Source organism: Archocentrus centrarchus, chromosome 21 (genome assembly GCF_007364275.1).
Source record: "Archocentrus centrarchus isolate MPI-CPG fArcCen1 chromosome 21, fArcCen1, whole genome shotgun sequence".
In the NCBI taxonomy this organism is placed as follows: domain Eukaryota; kingdom Metazoa; phylum Chordata; class Actinopteri; order Cichliformes; family Cichlidae; genus Archocentrus; species Archocentrus centrarchus.
The window spans coordinates 34,785,947-34,807,774 of record NC_044366.1 but is presented as its reverse complement, the minus strand read 5'-3'; the positions used below and the strand labels follow the sequence as shown (position 1 = coordinate 34,807,774).

The window sequence follows — 21,828 nt, the reverse complement described above, 5'->3', positions numbered from 1 at the left end:
AGGTACTAATAATTGGAATGGTATTTTCCATGAATAATTATAAAGCTAACATTTCTATTAATCATGCTTTTGGTTTTTGTCCACTTATTTTTGTTTATTGATTTATTTTTGGGTTATCATGTCACATTTGGACTTTTAAGGTAGTTCTTCATAAGGTGCATTGTCAAATGTCTCTCACTTAGCTTTTTACCTAAGAGGAGTTAACGCAGTATTGATTCCGATTTAATTTATACATTTTAAAGAGGAATCTTTGACAATGCAGACATATATTTAAAAGTGAGCTTTTTATTGTGTTCACTTGTTTTGTTTGTTTGTGTGCTTCCATGATTTTAGAGGGAAGCAGGAAGTCAGATGCATCTCTAAGCAGTCATGACCCTCGCACTGCTGTGCAAGTTCGCACTGCACTGAAGAGGCTGAAGGAGATCATGGAGGGAAAGAGCCAGGTAAGACACAAACTCCTCTGTATTTAATTTGGCATGTCTTCTCTAAGAAATGCATGAATGTACAGTCCTGTGCAAAGGTTCACACTAAAAGTGAACTGAGGCTGTTTTCTAAAATAAATAATGCTATAAATAGTTTTTACTTGTAATAAAATAAATATAGTTTTTATTATAAGTATTTATTATACTTTATAGATAAAGTTGTGTATATTACTTAGTCACATTGAAAGCATTGCCCCAAGCCATTCAATACTTCCCTAGGGCAGCTCCTGAAGAGTTACAAGGTTAGGTTACTTAAGTTATTGTTAAACTACAGTGTTGAGCCGTTATTTTGTACTTTAACTTAAATTTTCCTTAGAAAAAACTCCCTAGGCTTCTTTTGTGTTTGCATTTGACGTATGCTGTATATGTATATGCTGTGTCACTATTGCACTGTAATGCTGCTGGCAGCTTGTTTCAGTAGATTAGAATTTGGAAGTGCATCAGGAATGACAGTAACTCATTAGAAAAGAAGGATGGAAAATGCCCTTCCTTTACTTGTACTTAAAAATACTGCTGTCTGCAAGCATCAATAAAAAAATGATTTTTTCCTATATCCTCAAAAACATTGTTATCACAGTTTTTTTCTTTTTGGAATACCGTGATATAATTAGGAGGCTATCTGGCCCACCCATATACATCTCTGTGGATAAAAGCAGCTTGCTGTGATGTTGCATTCCTTCAGGACAGCGATCTGAAGCAGTACTGGATGCCAGATAGCCAGTGTAAGGAGTGCTATGACTGCAACGAGAAGTTTACCACCTTCCGCCGCAGACATCACTGCAGACTGTGTGGGCAGATCTTCTGCAGCCGCTGCTGCAACCAGGAGATCCCCGGAAAGTTCATGGGTTACACAGGTAGGGTGCAGATATGACTTAATGTAAACGTAGAGTTAGTTTTTTTTTCTTTCTTTATTATTGCATTGTTAGGTGCAGCTAGCGTAATCCACCGCTCATTTAACATTATCCTACATTTATTGGCAAAAACTGAGTGGGTGTAATTTTTTGTGTCAGAATAAAGTTATAACATTTGCAATACTTGGTTTCACCCAAATGTCGGTCACACGTTACTCTTCAGTTTATGGATGACTGATGTCACCTACATCCTGTTGACATTTACTGATGTCTATGTCCAACACTTCTGCGTCCAAGATTTTCATGACACAAAAGAAAGAAAAAAGAAAATAAACAATCCAATAAATCACTGGTATCGTATTGATATTTTAAACGTTGGTATTGGTATTGCCCAGAATTTTGAATCAGTCCATCCCTTCTTTTATTTCTTACTTCCCCCTTTACACTGTCTTGGACTCCCTCTCTGTGTCACCAGGAGATCTGCGGGCGTGTACATACTGCCGTAAATTAGCATTAAACTACACTCACTCAGCTGACTCAGGCTCCATCGGTGAGGATCTCAGCGTCTTGTCTGACTCTCCCTCCTCTGTGTGTGTGCTGGAGCCCAACGAACCACGGACGCCTGTAGGCGGGCGCAAGTCCAGCAGGAACATCTTCCTTGAGGAGGACCTGACGTGGCAGAGGTGACACAAATGCACACTTGGTGACAAATCATATCAGAGAAATTTTAATTTATCCAGCCAGATGAAATGGAGCTTGTAATATACTTTATGTCAGACCTGACATACATTTAAATCTTAGTGCTTTAAAGATTTCCAGTTGAGTTTGAACAGATGCAGTCAGAATACAGGCTTCCTGCATGATGCCTTCACTGTCAGCTCTGAATTCAAAGTTACAGTCAAAGAGTCAAAAACATTTCCTCCCATCTTTCCCTGATCACATCTGTCTGACTTGGATGGAAAACTTAATGAGGTAAAGGACTAAGAAGAAGAGAACCTGACTGCACTTTCACAAGGCTGCTTAATCATGTGACGGTAGCTATTGTTGGTGTTTGTTTGCTGTGGTGAAACTGAAATTTCCAGAAGATGGAATTTTGTTTTATTAAGGCTTTCAGCATCTCTGAGGCCAGTTTTATAGATGATAATATTAAAAACTCCATGCCTAAACTGAGACCATACACAATAACATAACTTACTGAGTTATAGCCTTCACTTTAATTATTTTGATATCACTAATTGTCTTAATTTATGGAGCACTTTTCTAAACCCATGTTACAAAGTGCTTCACACAAGGAATAACAATATTAATAAGCATATTTTTGTAAAGTACTACCATATTCATAGGTTACCAGTGGGCTCGTGCAGTTGTTGAAATTTGAAAACATATCTGCATATTAGCAAGTTCTGGTACAAGATGAAAAACAGTAGTAAATTACATGAAGATCTGCATCATGCATCAGTTATGTTGATAATTTGTTTTCATAAATGGTCTGATAGCGAGTCATTTTCAATCAGTGGATGACATTATTTCCAGTGTACACTCCTAACAGAGGTAATAAGAGGCGCTGAATTGCTTGTGAATGTTTACTGCCACAGTAAACACTTGAGTATAAGATCAAGAATCCATATAGAGAAAGAGAATTTTTATTTTTTGACTGCAACCCAAGTGTCATTCCTCCTCACCTATACCTCCAGCCATCATACTTCTTCTGTCCACTAGCTTTGGTCATGGAGGATTCATCTCTTAATGAAATCATGCTGTTTGATGTCTGTGCATCTTTTCCTGGCTGGATTTTCTGCTTCAGTATGCAGTTTGTATGTTCTGTACTCTGTGCTTGTTAAGACCTATCAAGCTGAATCATATTGCATGTGTTGAATAATATCGTTCTAGTCCAGTCTTTAATAAAGGCAAGTTTACTGTGAATCTGGAAGAGCCATAAATTAGGACACATAAGAACAATTTAAGCCTTAATCATTTATTTTGCAGCATGTGACTTGCTGAGCAGATCTAATTATTTAAGGATCTGCTTAAAACACGACAAATCGGAACTTTACTGGAAGCACATTTTTTAAATTGTTGATGATCCTTTTTTTTAAGATTTCATTCCCACTCACTGAAATGATCAGACAAATTTTAAAATAAGTCTTCAAAGACGTCACTGTTTGAAACCTTGTCCAACCACTCGTGCATTTTACAACTTGTTCTTGTTTGGTTGCAGTTTTAAATTGGTGTGCTCCCCTGCTTTATCCTCTGTCAACTTCCCTCAAAGACACTCTCTTTCCTCTCTCTCTCTCTTCTGGCATAGAAAAACTCCTATTGGGATGAGAAAGAAGTGAGTCTTGCTGTTTGTTTTATTCTTTTTTTTTTCTTTGTTTTTTTTGTTGTTGTTGTTCACATGTGTCTCAGCTTTAGCAGTCTGTAAGTAAAGGCTAATGCTTTCTAGCTCTATGAATAAACTAGTCTTCTGCATTCTCAAATCCACTGATCATAAATCTGGCTGGAGAACAGAAAGGAAGTGTAAGAATGACTGCAGAAAAACTCTAATTCCAAGTTTGTGTGTTGTCAGCATGATTCACCAGGACCCTCAGAACAGCGGCCTCACTTCAAGGCTGACAACACTGCAGGAAGACATAGGAAAATCCCCTGTGAGGAAGAGGTCAGTTGCTGCTTTTTGTTTGTTTGTACAAATGACATTATGTAAGTGTGGTCCAAACTCCGTCAGTACAGCTGAGGAAGAACTTTGGTGTGTTTTCTGTGCTAACTGCTGGGTCCCTGGACTTTTTCATTTTATTATCAGCGTCAAGCTAAAACTGTGGCACGCTGTTTTTGTTAGCCCACATGTTATTATTTATTTATTTTGTTGCTTGTTTTGAGCCGACAGATGATGGCATAGTGTGGTTGAAATTGTATAAAGTGAAATGGGTTTTTTTTTATCCATTTTCCCTGTTTGGCCTCTGTTGAAATGTGAGCTGAAGTTTTGGTTTTGGTTAAGCATAAAATCAGATTTTTGAGAAGTCTGATGGAGCGCTTTGGCACAAAGGAGCATCAGGAGGAATCTAGCTTTTTGTCTGTTAGTCACAACTGTAAAGCAAATATAGAAAATCAACAAAGTTATGCTCTGAAGTCATGGCCACTTTTTTATTTCATTGCTTTGTATTCTTTCAGCCTGTAACATAAATGCAAGTCATTTTTAGCATAGCCTTTATTGTTTGAATTTGTATCCTTTTAGATTAGGGCTGGGCAATTAATTTTCCTAAGGGGCCACAGTTAGGGCCTAATTATAACGTCTTACCGGTAGCAGTTTATAAAGAGATATCATTGATTGATATCATTGGGAAAATTAATTGCCCACCCCTGTTTTAGATGGTCACAAACTAAATTCAGATCTAGAGCAGTTTGTTTGTTTATTGTTTTGGCTTCTTAAAACTTGTAGCCCAAGACCTTGGGTCACAATATCTCTAAAGGGTTAAATAACCAGAAGCCAGAAATGTGAACAGTCCCTGTTTCTCTCAGGTCTGCCAGTGTGACCAACCTGACGCTGGATCGCACTGTATCCTCCATGGTGCCTTCCTACGACAGCTCAGTCAGCCCTCCTACCAGTCGATCCATGTCAGGGACCAAGAGCGGCACCAAGCTGGACCACAGTGAGGAGGAGAGGAAGATCCTGCTGGTGGCTGCTTTTTCTTTTCCTTTCCACTGATTTCATCTCTTCCTTTGGTTCTTTTTGTAACTTTTTTGTCATCATATTACCCACCCTGATCCCCTGATGGTTCCTCTTTAATGGAACTCAGTCTAAATGATGCCAACCAATACTATATATCTTCTAGGATTCCTCTCAGCTGAAGGACCTGTGGAAGAAAATTTGCCATAACACCACAGGGATGGAGTTTCAGGACCACAGATACTGGCTCAGAACTTACCCAAACTGCATTGTGGGAAAGGAGCTTGTCAACTGGCTGCTGAGGAATGGGACCATCTCCACCAGGTACCATCACACTGGAGAACAACAATTCTTCTGGTGTAGAGTTAGAGGATGGTAGCACTTTCATGTCCATTAAACATCTAGCTAGAGATATAAAAAGCCAAAAACACTCTTGTTGGCCACTTGAATACCTGCTGCTGAAGGAGGACAAGTATCACCGGTCACTGATTTTATTTTATTGTTTGGTGGTTATGTTGTATAGCTCATTTTCTACAGTTGGGTTCATAATTTGTTGGACAAAGACACAACCTTTAGTTGTGTCTCTACACCACTACAGTAGATTTTAAATCAAACAGTTATTGTTGTTTATTGTTTTTAACAAATGCATCATATGTTAGCCATAAATAGCTGAAGTTGATTCAAAGTGTTGAATTTGCATTTTATAGTTTTTTTGGGGTGGCTGTGGCTCAGGAGGTAGAGCAGGTCATCTACTAATTGGAAGGTTGGTGGTTTGATTCCTGGCTGCTCTGGGCTGCATGCCAAAGTATCCTTGGGCAAGATACTGAACCCCAAGATACTCTTTGAGGCGCCCGTCAGAGTATGAATGTGTGTAAATGTGTGAATGCAAACATGTTGTATAAAGTGCTTTGAGTGCTCAGCTGGAGTAGAAAAGCACTATAGAAGTACCAGCACATTTATCATTTACTGTCATTTTAAATGTGAGGCCAACACTAGGCTGAAAAAAAAACCCTATTAGAGAGATTTAAAAATGTAGGAGTGAAACATTTTAGCACTTGCTAAATCAACAATTTGGTAAATTGATAAAAAGAATAAACGCACTGGCCAGCTCAGCAATACCAAAAGGCCTAGAAGATCAACAAGCAGTCTGCAAAGGATTTTCATCCAATCATCAAAAACAATCTTTATTTTTAAAATCATGTTAGTTTGTCCAATTACTTTTGAGCCTCTGAAAATGGGGCACTGTGAATAAAAATGGCTTCAGTTCATAAACAGTTAATGCAAAATTATCGTTAAAGGCCTTAAATGAAAGCTGAAAGTCTGCAATTCAGTCACATCTTGTTTGATTTAAAATCTACTGTGGTGGTGTACAGAGGCAAACCAAAAAAATGATCTAACAAATTAACTACACATTCACAGAACTGTGACACGATTATTTTATTTACTCTGGTAATGTCGTCAAAACCCAGAACCACACAGCACTGGTGTGCACGAACATCATTGTGCACCCTGCTGGACTCCAAAATGGGAGTCAGTTGCTGCCACAGAAAGATCATCATCATCATCACCTGCTTAAAATTCTCTCCTGACTGGATTTGTTTCAGGATGCTGTCTGAGTCTTTAATGATTTTTGCACAGAAATGAGCCTAAGCACTCTGTTTCTTTATTTAGCAGCATCTGTATTGGTATCATGTCTGCGAAGGTTCTCAGTCATCTAGATCACGGTAGTCTTGAGTGACTTCAATTCAAGCACTCACTACTGTATTGCTACCACTTTAACAATTACACTGATTGCATTAAGTGTATATTCATATAGATCATTGGAGAGGCCTTTGGCATATGCATGCACATGATTAGGAGTGCTTCTAAAAGTTTATAATAGTTTGATAAATGACTTTCCCCTGATCGTTTCAATAAAAATGTTTTAACATGTTAATAGCTGCTCTCGGTCATGTGTATACTGGGGTTCTCTTTCATAGCATTCGTTTCGTGTCTCACTATGGGAACGCCTCCTGCGTGACCTCATCAGAAGCTCAAATGTCATTACACCAGCCCTTACAGGCTGGCTCAGCGACGCTCATGTCAGGGAGGGGCCAGAGCCTCCCTATATAATAGGCCGACATAGCGTCAGATGTCATTCAAAAACCTCTTCTCGCTTCTCACAGAAGCCTGTTGACAACTGTGCTATTGGGTGCTAAGCTAAACTGTCCACAGATTCGAGTGCACAACTCGGTCACCGGGCGCTTTGTTCCCAACTTTTCAGTTGTTCGCTAGTTTGCAAGCAGTAGCAATACTGTCCTGTAGCTAGTGCCGGTGTTCAGTAGCAATACTTTCACCCTGGGAAGTAGCAATACTATCCCAAAGCAAAGTAGCAACACTTTGCTAATAAAGTACCACTAGCTTCACCCTTTGGTAGCAATATCCATTGGCGCTAGCGGTTTTCTCACATTAGGTAGCAATACCTGTAGAGAAGTAGAACTACTTTTCTCCTCACGCTAGCCGAGGAATAGCAATATTCTCCGCACTTCAATCAGGTGTCAGGCTCGCTAGCGTTCATAGTCCTCTAGCTAACCATGGCTACGACTAACAACCCAAACGAAGTTGGGAAATTTTGTCCTTGCGGCAACAAGATTTCTTCCTGGGATACACACCCTGTGTGTGCGGCATGCCTGGGATTATCCCACGCTCAGGCTGCCCTAACGTCTACTCACGACTGTATCCACTGTGCGGCCTTTCCACGCAAACTGCTCCGCCGCAGGTTAGCTCGCCAAGCTAATCTATCGGGCAGCGACCCTTTGCTAGGTGAGGCTGCTGCACCGCAGGCAGAAATGGAAATGCCCGGGGACCTGGCGGCAACGCCTGGCCCCAGCTGGGCAGAGGCAGACCCTCTGCCCATCGCCACCGCTTTCCCGTTGCTCGAGGCTGACAAAGGATGTGAGGGCTTCTCCGCTGCTGGGATCATCTTAGGAGAAGATGCTAACGAGGGTGGAGACGAGTCGGCCGACTCGGAGCTCCTGTTGTCAGATGACGACGAGGAGGAAGACTCCAACTCCATGGCTAGCATCAGCTGGGCTGCGAAGCCCACGGCTACCGGCGAGGTTGATAAACCTGCGGCGCCGTCTCCCCTGGATCTCGATATGCAGGACATGTGCAAGCGCGCAGCCGCTAGGCTCAACATCCCGTGGCCCGCCGTGCAAAACGAGGTTGTAAAATCGCGTTTTGATGGTAAGAAATTGCCTAAGGCGAAAAAGACGGGTAAGCAGATGTTGCCTGTGTTACCGGAGCTACTCGACGAGATAGCGGTGACATGGAAAGCAAAACCATACAGCGAGAAGCACCCCATCGTGGGAAGCTCCCTGTTGGATTGTGAGGGGATGGAATCCCTCGGTCTCCGCCAGATGCCACAAGTGGAGCCGTTGGTAGCGAGCCATCTTCACCCGAAGACCTCCCTGTCTTCGTCGGCCCCGTCCCTTCCCTCCAAGGCAGACCGCTTCCAGTCCAGCCTCACGGATAAGTGCTACAAGGCAGCGGCTCTGTCAGCGAGAGCCCTAAATGCCTCTTCCATCTTAACGGCATACCAAGCTGAGCTAGAAGAGGACATGACGGCTAAACCAGATACCACTGTGTGGGAAGAAATCTGTGTTATAACTGACCACGTCCTCCGCCTCCACAAAGTAGCGATACAGGCTACTGGGAGAGCCATGGGTCTCATGGTTCTCCAGGAGCGGGCACGCTGGCTTGGGCTTACCAACCTGACGACTAAGGAAAAAGAGGAGCTCCTCGACACACCTGTCGTCCCTCAAGGTCTCTTCGGTGCAGCTGTTACCTCCATGCAGAAGAGATGTGAGGAGAAAAAGAGAGATGATGAGGCTTTGAAAGTCTGCCTGCCGAGGAGGGCTCAGCACGCCACCCCAGCGGCGCCACGCCAGTCATACGCGCAGGCAGCGTCTCACCCGGCCCCCGGCTTTAGAATCCCTAAGGTGCCTAAGGCGCAGGCAGCCCCCCAAGCTGCGGGGACTCCCAAGAATCCATGGGCTAGGAAGCAGTCTCCCCAGGCCAGACCTCAAGCAGCTCCTCCTCCTCTCCCCGCTGCCGCGACCGGGAGGAAAAAGAAGCGGTCGGCCTGACAGCCTCCCCTCTAGGGAAGAGCGAGCCCAGCTTGTCCCTTTGGGCCGCTCTGCCCCCACCCAGCTCCGTTCCAGAGCAAGTTCAATGGGACATGTTCCACACAGAGTGCAGTGTTCGGGTCGGCGTTCCTCTCACCGGACCCACCGTGCAGAAACAGCGTCGAAGTTTGCAAAGTTGTTGCACAAACACTTCTCTCATGCATTCTGTATTAAAAAAGTCCCGACATGCGCATCCAGGCAGTTTGCCGAGGGCGCTGTCAGGTGTTGTAAAACACTTGAAAAAAAATAATAAAGATAAACATGCTGAAAAACAGATCAGTACTGTCTGCCATAACGCAGCCCGTGGAGATTCGCACTCCCACGGCTGTGACAAGTCAGACGGTCCCGCCACCTTCACCGAAGGTGAGCGAGGTGACAGGCCACCGGGGCGACGTATGTTACGCGCCCCAGCCACAAGGGGGCGCCAATATACCGTCTCTGACAAAGTGGCCAGTGAGCCCGCTGTCTCTTCACATGGAGAGCTGGGCCACATGCACTCAGTCAGCATGGGTGTTGAGGACAATAGAAAAGGGCTACAGGCTTCAATTCAATGTCGCTCCACCACAATTCAAAGGAATTATTTACTCTCATGCCCAGGGCGAGTCTGCCGGTTTTCTCTTGGAGGAAATTGCCACCTTAATAAACAAAGGGGCTATAAGAGTTGTCCCCCCCAAGGAAGCCCACAGCGGTTTCTATTCAAGGTACTTCCTTGTCCCAAAGAAGGGGGGGAAGGGGATGAGAGCCATTCTGGATCTCCGTGCTCTAAATCAGCACTTAAGAAAATACAAGTTCAGGATGCTGACCCACGCCTCGCTGCTGCGGTTTGTAAGAGCAGGCGACTGGTTCACATCAATCGACCTGAGGGATGCCTATTTCCACATCCCCATATATCCCCCACACCGGAAGTATCTAAGATTTGCTTTCCAGGGGATAGCATACGAATTTGTGGTTCTGCCATTCGGCCTGTCACTGAGCCCAAGGGTCTTTGTAAAATGCACCGAGGCAGCAGTGACCCCACTCAGGGAAAGGGGCATTCGAGTAGCCACATACATCGACGACTGGCTGGTGGCAGCCCCCTCCTGTCAGGAGGTGGTTTGTCACACAGATGCTCTTATACACCATCTGGAGAGTTTGGGTTTCCAGATAAATGTGGAAAAGAGCATATTGAGACCAACTCAATGCATAACATTTATAGGGCTCAGTCTAGACTCCCTCCAGGTGAGAGCGTTTCTCACCTCAGAGAGAATAGTGACCATTCAGTCATCCCTTGCACTGTTTCGCAGAGGCAACACAGTTACCCTCAAACAGTGCCAGAGACTGCTGGGCCTGATGGCTTCCGCTGTAGTGGCGATACCACTGGGACGCCTGCACATGAGAAGTTTTCAGCGTTGGGTGGGCTCGCAGGGACTGGAACCCCACTACAACGGCCACTGTCGCGTGAGGGTCTCTTCAGATTGTTCACTTGCTCTTCGCCAGTGGAAGAAGCCAGGCTTCCTGTCTCAAGGCGTTATCCTGGGGACAGTTTTAACCAGGAAGGTGGTCTCCACAGATGCCTCCCTTGTAGGCTGGGGTGCCACTCACGAGGGGAGAGCAGTGAATGGGAGGTGGGGCCCTCACATGCGCACTACCCACATAAACTGTCTGGAATTGCTGGCAGTTCATCTGTCGCTAAAACATTTTCTCCCGTGGCTGAGAGGCCATCATGTTTTAGTGAGGTCAGACAACTCCACTGTGGTGGCCTACATCAACAGACAAGGGGGCCTGAGGTCCCCCAGGTTACACACACTGGCACACAGACTGATAGTCTGGAGCAGCATCCACCTGCTGTCACTGAGAGCAACTCATGTGCCAGGAATCCTGAACTTTGGGGCAGATCTTTTATCCAGGGGCAGTCCACTCTATGCAGACTGGAAACTTCACCCCGAGGTGGTGAAGCAGATCTGGATGCGGTTCGGTCAGGCGACTGTGGACGTTTTTGCATCAGCGGAGAATGCTCAGTGCCCCCTGTTTTTCTCCCTGCACGATCAGAGAGCACCACTGGGGGTGGATGCACTGGCTCACAAGTGGCCAAGGACCCTCCTTTATGCTTTTCCCCCAGTGGCCCTCATTTCCCCAACTCTGGCCAGAGTGAGGGAGAGAGGTCACTCTGTGATCCTGATAGCCCCACGCTGGCCAGGAAAGCACTGGCTAGCGGAGATCTTTCAGCTGCTGTGCAGCCCACCATGGCCATTGCCATTACGCAGAGATCTGCTGTCTCAGGCACGGGGGGAAATATTCCACCCCCACCCGGAGAGGTTAGCTCTGTGGGCTTGGCCCGTGAGTGGTTTAACCTGAACACAGCCGGGCTCCCTCGTAGTGTTATTGACACTATTCAGTGTGCTAGAGCATCATCTACTAGGACGCTGTATGAGCATAAGTGGCGTGTGTTTGAAAACTGGTGCTTAGAATCACAGGCCATCCCTTTTCAGTGCTCTGTGGCTGTGATTCTGTCATTTCTTCAGGCCCTGATTGACAAGGGTAAAGCCTTCTCCACCATCAAGGTGTATTTGGCAGCCATTTCAGCTTGCCATATCGGTTTTGAGGGGCAGACGGTAGGTCAGCATCCCCTGTTACGTCGTTTCATGAAGGGTGCACGCCGTAAGTTGCCTACATCCAAGCCACTGGCTCCATTGTGGGATCTTCCCACAGTGTTAACTGCACTCTCCTGTCCCCCGTTTGAACCCCTGGAACAGGTTGAGTTAAAATTGCTGTCCTTGAAGACAGCTCTACTGATCGCTTTAGCTTCGGCTAAGCGTGTGGGGGAGATGCATGCTCTTTCAGTGAACCAGTCGTGCATTCAGTTCTCCCCAGGTGATACAAAGGTCAGTATGCGGCTTAACCCCGCTTTTATTCCAAAGGTTATGGGCACGTGTTCCCCTATAGAACTGCTTGCCTTTAATCCGCCACCTTTCACTTCTGAGGAGCAAGAGCGGCTGCATACCCTGTGTCCAGTCCGGGCTCTTCGGATTTATATGAACAGAACCCAGGACTTTAGGCAAAGCGACCAGCTGTTTGTGTCTTGGGCTAAACCACATAGGGGGAGGCCAGTGTCTAAACAGCGCCTTTCCCATTGGATAGTAGGAGCAATCGCCCTGGCCTATGCCAGCAGGGATCTTCAGCCTCCTGCTGGGTTGCGGGCACACTCCACCAGAGGTCTGGCAACCTCATGGGCGCTCTTTAAGGGGGTCTCCATTCAGGAGGTGTGTGCAGCTGCGTGCTGGACTTCACCTCACACATTTGCTAGCTTTTACAAGCTAGATGTTACAGCACCTAGCCTGGCGCATTCGGTCCTCAGTGCAGGTTCTTCCTAAGTGGGGGCTGTGCCCCTGTGAAGTGCTATTGGGGACAGTTGTCTTCTTAACAGGCATGTCTGGCAATCCGGGAGTCAGTATTTCTCCCATAGTGAGACACGAAACGAATGCTATGAAAGAGAACTTAAGGTTATGTATATAACCCCGGTTCTCTGAGTAGCATGAGTGAGTGTCTCACCAGACCACCCTCCTTGCAATGGAAGCGAGGAAGAGGTGGGCTTGTTTTGAATGACATCTGACGCTATGTCGGCCTATTATATAGGGAGGCTCTGGCCCCTCCCTGACATGAGCGTCGCTGAGCCAGCCTGTAAGGGCTGGTGTAATGACATTTGAGCTTCTGATGAGGTCACGCAGGAGGCGTTCCCATAGTGAGACACTCACTCATGCTACTCAGAGAACCGGGGTTATATACATAACCTTAAGTTTTTCCATGTTGCAGGGCACAGGCTATTGCAATAGGCCAGGCCTTAGTGGACGGTCGCTGGCTCGACTGTGTTACACACCACGACCAGCTGTTCAGGGATGAGTACGCTCTCTACCGCCCCCTTCAGGTGAGAGCCACTTGTTGCTGATACGTAAACACTGCAGAGAGTGAGGAAGAGACAAATTACAGAAATAACTTTTAGGATACAGTTTAAGTTGTTTTACATTTGCTATAATCCATATCGACTCTTCACATCAGTTATATTGATTCACTGGGGTATGCTAGATTACTCAAGGGGATCATATCAGATGCAGGTTTAACCACTGAAGCGAAGGTTAATGTGCAGACTGTGATGTCACTTTGTTTGGACTTTAGAGCACAGAGTTTTCAGAAACCCCGTCTCCAGACAGTGATAGTGTCAACTCCCTTGAGGGACATTCAGAGCCATCTTGGTTCAAAGACATCAAGTTTGATGACAGCGACACGGAGCAGCTTGCAGATGAGGCTGAGTACCCCATGCCCAGTATGTATCTCTGTGACACTTAAAAAAAATGTTTTATTTTTGCAACTGAAGCACTTTTGCACAAGGTGTGGTTTTATGAATGTAAACATGTTGCAAAATGTGAGAGCTTGTAGAATAAAACGTGAGAATAATTTGAACTTGTACTTTGAAATTTTCACTTGTAAAAATGTTCTAAATTTACAGAATCAGAGCAGAAATATTCACAAATGTGTTGATTGATGCACAAATATAGAGAGCTGCAAAGTTGTAATTCAAATTTTACTTTGTGACTACAGCCTCTCAAATCAGTGAATCCAGCTACTCAAATGCACCCTCTCCAGAGGAGGGAGCCTCTGAGCAGCTGTGTTCACTGATTTGAGAGGTTGTAAACACAGAATTGTGGCTTTAAGTGGTGGAAAAAATAAATATGAGTAGAATTTGAATTATGAGCATGCAGTTTTCAGTGCATTTGTGTATCAAACTGCATATTTAGTTTTTTCTGTAACTCAGTATTTTTAAAACACAAATGTATGGAACATTTTTACAAAACGCAAGGTCAGATTCTTCTGCACATTCTCACATTTTGCAGCATATTTACCTTGATGTAGTTTATCAGCATTAAAATCTGTTTGTCTGCGTGTTTCTGTGTCCGTATGTGTGTGTTTTTTAGACTCCACCAGCCCCAGCAAGAGGACATCAGTTAGCAGTTCTCATTCTGTGGTGGACAGTGACTCAGCTGCTTCCATAAACCTGAACATGGAGCAAAACAATGTGAATTTCCATGTTAAGAAGCAGTCCAAATATCCACATGTGCCTCCTGCTGCCGAGCAGAAAGGTAAATGTTCCCACTGATGTCCCATAGGTGAGGATGTTTGTCCACAATGACATTGTCAGAAGTTTGTTGCCCTGTAATAGCTCCCATTTGTTTTCCATGGTGTCGTTGTTAGCGCTCATACATTTGTGTATGGCTTAATTAACCTCTGTGTGCTGTTTTAGCACACCTGTCATTTATTTATTTATTGAAGAAAAAAATACGAAAACCTCACGTAGATTGACGTGACCTCAAGATTTCACTTGCTGCTTTTACTTGAAGCTATTTTGTAGTTACTCACTTTTAAAGAATTTGCATCATTATCAACATTTCTAATAATACATACTAGTACTCATAAATGACTTTAAGCAGATGAAGTAATTTGACAAACTGCTAACATTTCCACTCAGACGTGGTTTTGTTAGTGATAACAAATGTTACTAGAAATCTCTGTATGGCTGACCGTTCTTTGACAGCCATTAATCCGCCTACTTCGGCCTTGATGGGCGTGCTGCTGTATAAGTGGAGTACAGACGAGTTGGATTAGTGGTTTTCATATCATAGCTAAAAGTGGGTCCTTATTGCCAGTATTTTCCATGGGTAGATATTGCTGCCTGCTCCACTCTGTGTGTATGTGGAGCTACACACACACACACACACACACACACACACAGAGGCATGTTTGCTTGCCTATCTTTGTGAGTGAGTGAGTCATTACAACAGTCCTATTTTCAGAATTTAATGTTTACACATTTAGTTTGTGCTGTCGGGTCGTGGTGCGGCTCTCTCTCGCTGCCCCTCTTACCAGGCGGAGGTAAGACCAGTGGAAACAAGTGCACTTCGATAGTGACTCCAAAAACTCGCTGGAGATGAGCAGGTTTCGGTGCCAGAATTTATTGAAGCACAAAGTTAAAGTACAAGAAAGCAAAAAGCCCTCCTGGGAGTGAGTGCCGTGGAGCCGTTGCAAAGGTGATAGAGGAAGAGCAAAAAGAGCGCTCCCTCCCAACTTTACTACTGCCTTTTATTGCCCAAACTCACACCTCCCCCTGCTGTTATCAGGGCCAGTGGGCATAGAAGGATGCTCCCAATCCACCATGAACCATACTAGTTCGATCCTCATGTAATGGCTCCATGACTGTTCTCTGGGGGCTGTCAAAACAAACGACTTTCCCACGTGAAAATACCTCCCACAGGAGCACTCTCCTGCCCTTCTATCCATATTTTCACATTACTAGAAACAATTTTAGGGCGGTCTTATCTCAGTACACAAATTTACTCCCTTACATTATTACTGTAGCTCAGGTGGGACTTCAACCCCCACTTCGGGACACACAGCTCCCAGCTACTTGACCTTCATACTGGCAATACAGTGTCAGAAGTGCACAGTGTACAAAGGTAAACCTCTTGATATGAATGAGTGCAGTTCTACTAGTGGAAAAAAACCGAGGCCCTGGGCCGAGCAGGCCTCAGTCTTTTCCACTCACCTAACGCATGCAGTGTTCCAGTGTGTGAGTGACAATATATGTAACAAACAATATATAATGTGATCACTAATCCAGTGTGTGTGTGATTGATATATGTAACAATACATGGTATAAAATATTGATAGTAAATACTGATGTCAGAGTGATAAAAATACACCACAGTACCTGTAAATAATAGCTACCCCCCCAAAAAAATCATGCCCTGTTCTTTTCCTTTTTCTTGGCAGAATTTCTCATGTCCGAGGATGGCGTACAGAACAACATTGTCATAACTGATGCCTTCATCAAGGGTACGAGCTCTGCAGATCCTCACTGATTTAATCAATAACTCACTGGCTAGTTAAGCAAACATAATGTTTCTGCCACAGAGTCTCTGTTCGACCGTCGCGTGGAAGAAAAGGCTAAAGAGATGCTGTTCACTCCTCTGGGTTGGCACCACAGCTCTTTGGATCAGCTCAGAGAGGAGAACGGGGAGAAGAAGGCCATGGAGAGGCTGCTGTGAGTGGATATCACACTGCTGTCTGTGTCCACTGTGATTATAGAGCAGTAGGATCAAAAGTAGGGCCGCAAATCAGAAAAGCACAACAGCTACCAGTTTCCATTCACTGTAGGATGGTGCCGTGTAATTGCATGTAATATATCTGTATATATTTTAACTCAACTGCTCACGTTAATATCTAAACAAAAACAAAACACAAGTGTACCAAATTACAACAGATATAATTTATTTATTACAGTAAACACAGCTAATAATAACAAAGTTTAATAGCTCAGTAAAATAGAATATAACACCCCCCCCACCTCAGAAAAAACACCCCTTATTATTAAGAATTTTTCAAATAAAAAATTTGAGGTCAGTTAAATTTAAAAAATATATATATAACCCAAATATTTAAAAAAAAAAAAAAAAAAAAGTCAAAATTATATATTGCAAAGTTTTCTGCATGAGGGAGTTCGTTTCCTCGTCTTACCGCCTGCTTGTCTGTTTAGTTCAGCCAACCACAGCCACATGATGGCGCTGCTGCAGCAGCTGCTCTACAGTGAGTCCCTGTCTCTGTCCTGGCGGGATATCGTCGTACCCGTGGTCCGCCAGGTCGTCCAAACGGTGCGGCCCGACATTCGCAACTGCGATGACGACATGGACATCCGCCAGCTGGTCCACATCAAGAAGGTTGGACGTCTCAGTCGGACCGTAGTCACAAGTCGCTGTTTGCATATTTACTCTAATAAACTGTGTAAACGAGTCAGCACTGTGAGCAGTTGAGTTTCAGCGTTATAACTGAATCTTCATTTGTGGTTCAGATTCCCGGAGGCAAGAAATTTGACTCGACAGTCGTAAATGGCTTTGTGTGCACAAAAAACATCGCACACAAGAAGGTAGGATCACCTGCAGTTGTCCAGTCTGATTTCTTTTTAATATATTTAACATTGAAATACTGAAGGTAACCAGCAGTCTTCTGAGCAGCTTTAAGTATTTTCAGTCTTACGGCAGAGCTGTACTTGGCTTTGTGTGAGAGTTCATTATTCTTTCATGGTATATTTGCATGTTTTTCCGAGTAACATACTGTTTACTATACAAAGTGCTAGGGTTTAATCCCGGGATCCGGGATTCCCGGGAAATGCGATCAGAACAATTTCCCGTTTCCCGGGAAACGTTAGACGGGAAACCGGGAAAAAAGTCGCGCGCGTCGATTTGACTTTCAGAAAGAAAAGAAAGCTTCAGAAAGTTAAATTTAAAGGAAATATTGAGAGAATGGTTCGTTTAATGCGAAAAGCATTACTCTTCATTTCAGGCACGTTCAGCCTCCGTTTAAGGCTTCAGCCTTCATCTCAAGCGTTTTAATAGAGGTATTACACAGTTGTACTTTTTTCCTCTTTAATTTGTTGAAATCGTAGGCAATGTGTTTACCCTAAGGTATTTTGTATTATATAATTTCATATTATTATATATTGTTATATTGCATTATATAGCCTATAAAATATGCCTGCCCTGAACAATAAAGAAATATCTGTTTAACTTCGAGTGTTTCTTTTCCTCGTTTGCAGCCGCTTACTAACAATCATGAATTAGGATACGGGCCTAATGGGTGAAGAAATGATCATGAAATAGATTGCTTTAACATATTTCGCTTTTAAAATGGAGTTGAGTAAAATGTATATTTTTTAGGCTATAATGATTGGCCAGTTTTTCAATAGACGATTCACAGCGAACCTACTTTAACCCTCAGACACGGTGTTATAAATTTGCTGTTGCCAGAATGGCAATGACCAAGTCGTAGTGCATTACTCAAGGCCCTGTGTTATGCCATATTATAGTGTAGTACGGTAGTTAACTTTTCAATGACTATTACAGCGTTCCACTGGTGGAGATATAGCGCAACAGATGTCGCCACGACAGCGTGGCTGAGCCTTTATCAATGCTGTGGAGATGAACCGTATTGTTTTGCACCAGCAGTTGTAAAATATCTTGGTATAATTCCATGTACAATGGAGGAATATTCGAATTATATTTGTTAAGGGAGTGTTGAGGAACGATACAACACCGCATAGCTCGAGCACTCGAATGCCGAGATGTAGGTTTTATTGCGTTAATCAAGCCGACGTTACCCCCTACTGGGCATAACAGGACATAGCTGGAAAGCTACCTCTACAATATCAGAATAGGTTAAGGCCGACACAGGCTACAGAAGGCCTAATTAAAATAAAAAAATAAATAAACCTTTTCCCGGGATTCCCGGGAAATGGCTCGTCATTTCCCGGGATTTGATTCATGTCATTTTCGGGAAAAATATTAAACCCTACAAAGTGCCATATATACCATTTCAGCAGAGATTTTTCACAGTGCTGCGTGAAGTGATTTTGCTGACACAGTATGACAGGGAGGAATCTTTCTGCAGCAAACATCACCGGAATAAGCAAAAGCACTTTCTCTTGTTTAGTTCTTGGTTGGTGGTACTACGCTGTGTACATTGAATATTTTTGTACTATCCCCCTTTTTTCACAGTGTCACCTGACTCTGAGCCAGCTGTCAGAAATAAAAATGCTACTTGGAGCTTATTTTATTATTTCTGTATGGTTGGAAAGAGGTGTTGTTTGTGTTTAGTGTTTACAGTGTTTAACCGAGGTATTTATTTTTGAAGCTGGTGAAAATCTGTTCAACTTTATCAAAGTCAGCAGCGTGTCCCCATCAGATATCCGACGAGTCACTGATGTTATTTTTATTGTGGAGTGTTTAAAAGTGCTGCCTTTAGACTGTAGTGATAAATGGGGCTGAAATGGTGAAGAAACAACTTCATCTAAGATAGTGAGATCATATGTCATCATCTAATTGGTCTACCTGCTCAACAGCGAGCTCTTGCATATATGGTGTGTGTATTGTGTGTCTGTGGAGTTTGTGTCATAGCGATCTGGCAATTCAAGTAACTCGAACACACAAAAGATATGAATGCATGAAATGCAGTTCTTCATAGTAAAATTTGAGGGTTGAATTACATGAATTTCCAGGAAATGGCCAAACAGAAAGGCACCTGGACATGAAACCTGGGAATATCAGGTGTTGGCACGTCTGATATTTTAACTCCCCTTTTACTGAGTGCCTGAACGCTGAGGAAAACAGCACCGAGCTAAGACAGAGGAGATGCTAACAGCTGAGATGTGCAACCCAAATGTAAACAAATGACCCCACCTAGTGTCGTTGGAGCACTGCTAGTTCAAATCTGATGCAGTTATGTGGTGAAAAGCTGGGCTTTAGGCAGCTGGGTAAAAAAACTCGACCCAAGATCCAACAGTATGTGACAATATTGTGCAGCTCCTGAAGAATTACGAGGTTAGGTTACTTTAGTTATTATTAAACTGCTGTGTCGAGCAGGTATTTTGTACTTTTACTTCAATTTTCCAAGAGAAAAAATGCCTAGGCTTCCATTTGACTTATGCTGTGCCACTACTATTGTACTATAATGCTGCTGGCAGCTTGTTTCAGTAGATTCAATTCACACTTCAAATCAGGAAATGTGTCATCAGTGAAAGTAACTTGCTATTATAAATGCTGCTGTCTGCAAGTATCATTGTTCAGTATTTATTTTTCTTTATTGCAAATTTTCTCTGAATCTCATGACATAATTTTGAGGCTTTATTGCCCACCCCTACTTTGTCTCTGTATTTATTTTCACAGCCTCTTTGGAATCAGTAGAAATATCCAGAAATCAAGTAATAATGCAGTAAAGAAGTGTGCTGTTTGTTGAAATATGTAAAGGACAGCTGACTAACTAAACTAATCTGTCTGACCTACAACCAGATGAACCCCTATATCAAGAACCCCAAGATCCTGATGCTGAAGTGCTCCATAGAGTACTTGTACAGAGAGGAGACCAAGTTTACCTCCATCGACCCCATCGTCCTACAAGTGAGTCGCCTTAGCAGTCAAACAGCAGAGCAAACGAGCCTTTTTCTGTGCTTTTCTGAACAACGCTTTCTTTCTTTCCTTCAGGAGCGAGAGTTTTTGAAGAACTACGTGCAGCGCATCGTGGACGTCCGCCCAACCCTGGTGTTGGTGGAAAAGACAGTTTCTCGTATTGCTCAAGACATGCTGTTAGAGCATGGCATCACACTGGTCATCAATGTCAAACCGGTCAGTTTAAGATCAGTATTCCAATTGAAATATATAGTTTCATTTCTCCAGTTTTACCTTTACCAGTAATTGTTCCTTCACGGGCTTTGAACTTTGAGTGCAGCCCCCATCACAGCAGATTTGCAGAGGTGTCTGGTCACCGCCTTGCTTCTTGTTTCTTGTGTGTGTGCCCTTTTACTTTGATTCACACATTTTAAAGAAGCAGAACCTAGTCTGGATCATCAGTGCCACCCAACAGACCTGCTGTGATTCATTAAAAATGTATTTGTAGACATTTGGATAAGTATTCTTTATTTGTTACTTTAGAAAGTCTTGGACAGAGTGAGTCATATGACTCAGGGAGACCTGGTAATGTCCATGGACCAGCTCCTCACCAAACCTCGTCTGGGTACCTGCCACAAGTTCTATATGCAGCCCTTCACACTGGCAAATGGTAAGAAGCACACTCTCCTCTCAGTGGATCCTGCTGTGACATTAGGGCACGCTGTCATTCTCTCTGTTTGTCCTTCCAGGTGAGGTGAAGACACTGATGTTCTTTGAGGGCTGCCCTCCACATCTTGGATGCTCCATCAAGCTGCGCGGTGCTTCAGAGTACGAGCTGGCCAGAGTGAAGGAGATCATCATGCTGATGGTATGCGTGGCCTACCACTCCCAGCTGGAGATCTCATTCCTCATGGATGAGTTTGCCATGCCACCCAGCTTGGCTCAAAGCACCTCGTTCCCCTACCTGCTGGATGGTGCTGCTGCTTCAGAGGAAGAGGCAGAAGGACAGAGGGCAGGGAGTGAGAGCAATGAAGAGAGCCAAGAGAAAAATACAGGGAGTGAAGATTTTGCATCTACAGGACAGACTGAGGATGAAGGGTTGCCCTCAGAGTCTTCGTTTAAAAATGGAGATGTAGCTCTCCAAGACAAACTGAAACCAAAATCACCAGTCCTGTCTGTCCAAAAGGGGGAGGCTGCTGATTCCACAGAGACAAGGACCTCCTCTCCATCTTCCATCTCCAATGCACCACCCGTGTCTGTGCCTCCTCCATTCCTCATGGAAGAAGACCAGGAGATGACAGGTTCAGACACGGTGATCGCAGCATCTGATGGGGATGTGGGGAGAGAGGGAATGCTGCTGAAGCGGGAGTCATTAGGTTTGGAGGATGGTGAAGGATCAGAGACACCGACTCCCAAATTGTTCAGAGACCCCCTGCAGGATGACACGGGGATGTTTGTTGCAGAGCACGTGGCTTCGTCTGACGACCGCCTGAAGTCCATCTCTGCAGTTTTCAAGCAGGAGCTCAAGGATGTCATCCTGTGCATTTCTCCCTTCATCACATTCAAAGAACCATTCCTTCTCACACCAGCTGGCATGCACTGCCCCAGCAGGGATTACTTTCCTGAGCAGGTACCTAGGTTTGCTGCTGCTGCTGTTCACACCAATAAAGAGCTGTAATCGTGTTTGTTTTTAATGTCAGCAGTACT

At 44.1% G+C, this 21,828-nt stretch overlaps 1 protein-coding gene across 3 annotated transcripts in view; it reads left to right on the top strand.

Annotated features, from left to right (window-relative positions):
- Positions 1 to 21,828, top strand: part of pikfyve (phosphoinositide kinase, FYVE finger containing) — a 46,646-nt gene that overhangs the window by 8,778 nt on the left and 16,040 nt on the right. For 2 of the 3 annotated variants that reach the window (XM_030757776.1, XM_030757774.1), the window contains exons 4-21: positions 334 to 443; positions 1,165 to 1,336; positions 1,809 to 2,016; positions 3,639 to 3,665; positions 3,900 to 3,989; positions 4,847 to 5,003; positions 5,161 to 5,318; positions 12,950 to 13,061; positions 13,310 to 13,457; positions 14,107 to 14,271; positions 15,959 to 16,021; positions 16,100 to 16,229; positions 16,722 to 16,902; positions 17,034 to 17,108; positions 20,026 to 20,133; positions 20,218 to 20,358; positions 20,665 to 20,791; positions 20,871 to 21,751. In XM_030757776.1, the coding sequence (XP_030613636.1) occupies positions 334 to 443; positions 1,165 to 1,336; positions 1,809 to 2,016; positions 3,639 to 3,665; positions 3,900 to 3,989; positions 4,847 to 5,003; positions 5,161 to 5,318; positions 12,950 to 13,061; positions 13,310 to 13,457; positions 14,107 to 14,271; positions 15,959 to 16,021; positions 16,100 to 16,229; positions 16,722 to 16,902; positions 17,034 to 17,108; positions 20,026 to 20,133; positions 20,218 to 20,358; positions 20,665 to 20,791; positions 20,871 to 21,751 (3,053 nt within the window). The remainder of the gene's footprint in view (positions 1 to 333; positions 444 to 1,164; positions 1,337 to 1,808; positions 2,017 to 3,638; positions 3,666 to 3,899; positions 3,990 to 4,846; positions 5,004 to 5,160; positions 5,319 to 12,949; positions 13,062 to 13,309; positions 13,458 to 14,106; positions 14,272 to 15,958; positions 16,022 to 16,099; positions 16,230 to 16,721; positions 16,903 to 17,033; positions 17,109 to 20,025; positions 20,134 to 20,217; positions 20,359 to 20,664; positions 20,792 to 20,870; positions 21,752 to 21,828) is intronic. The other variant, XM_030757775.1, reaches the window with a different exon arrangement.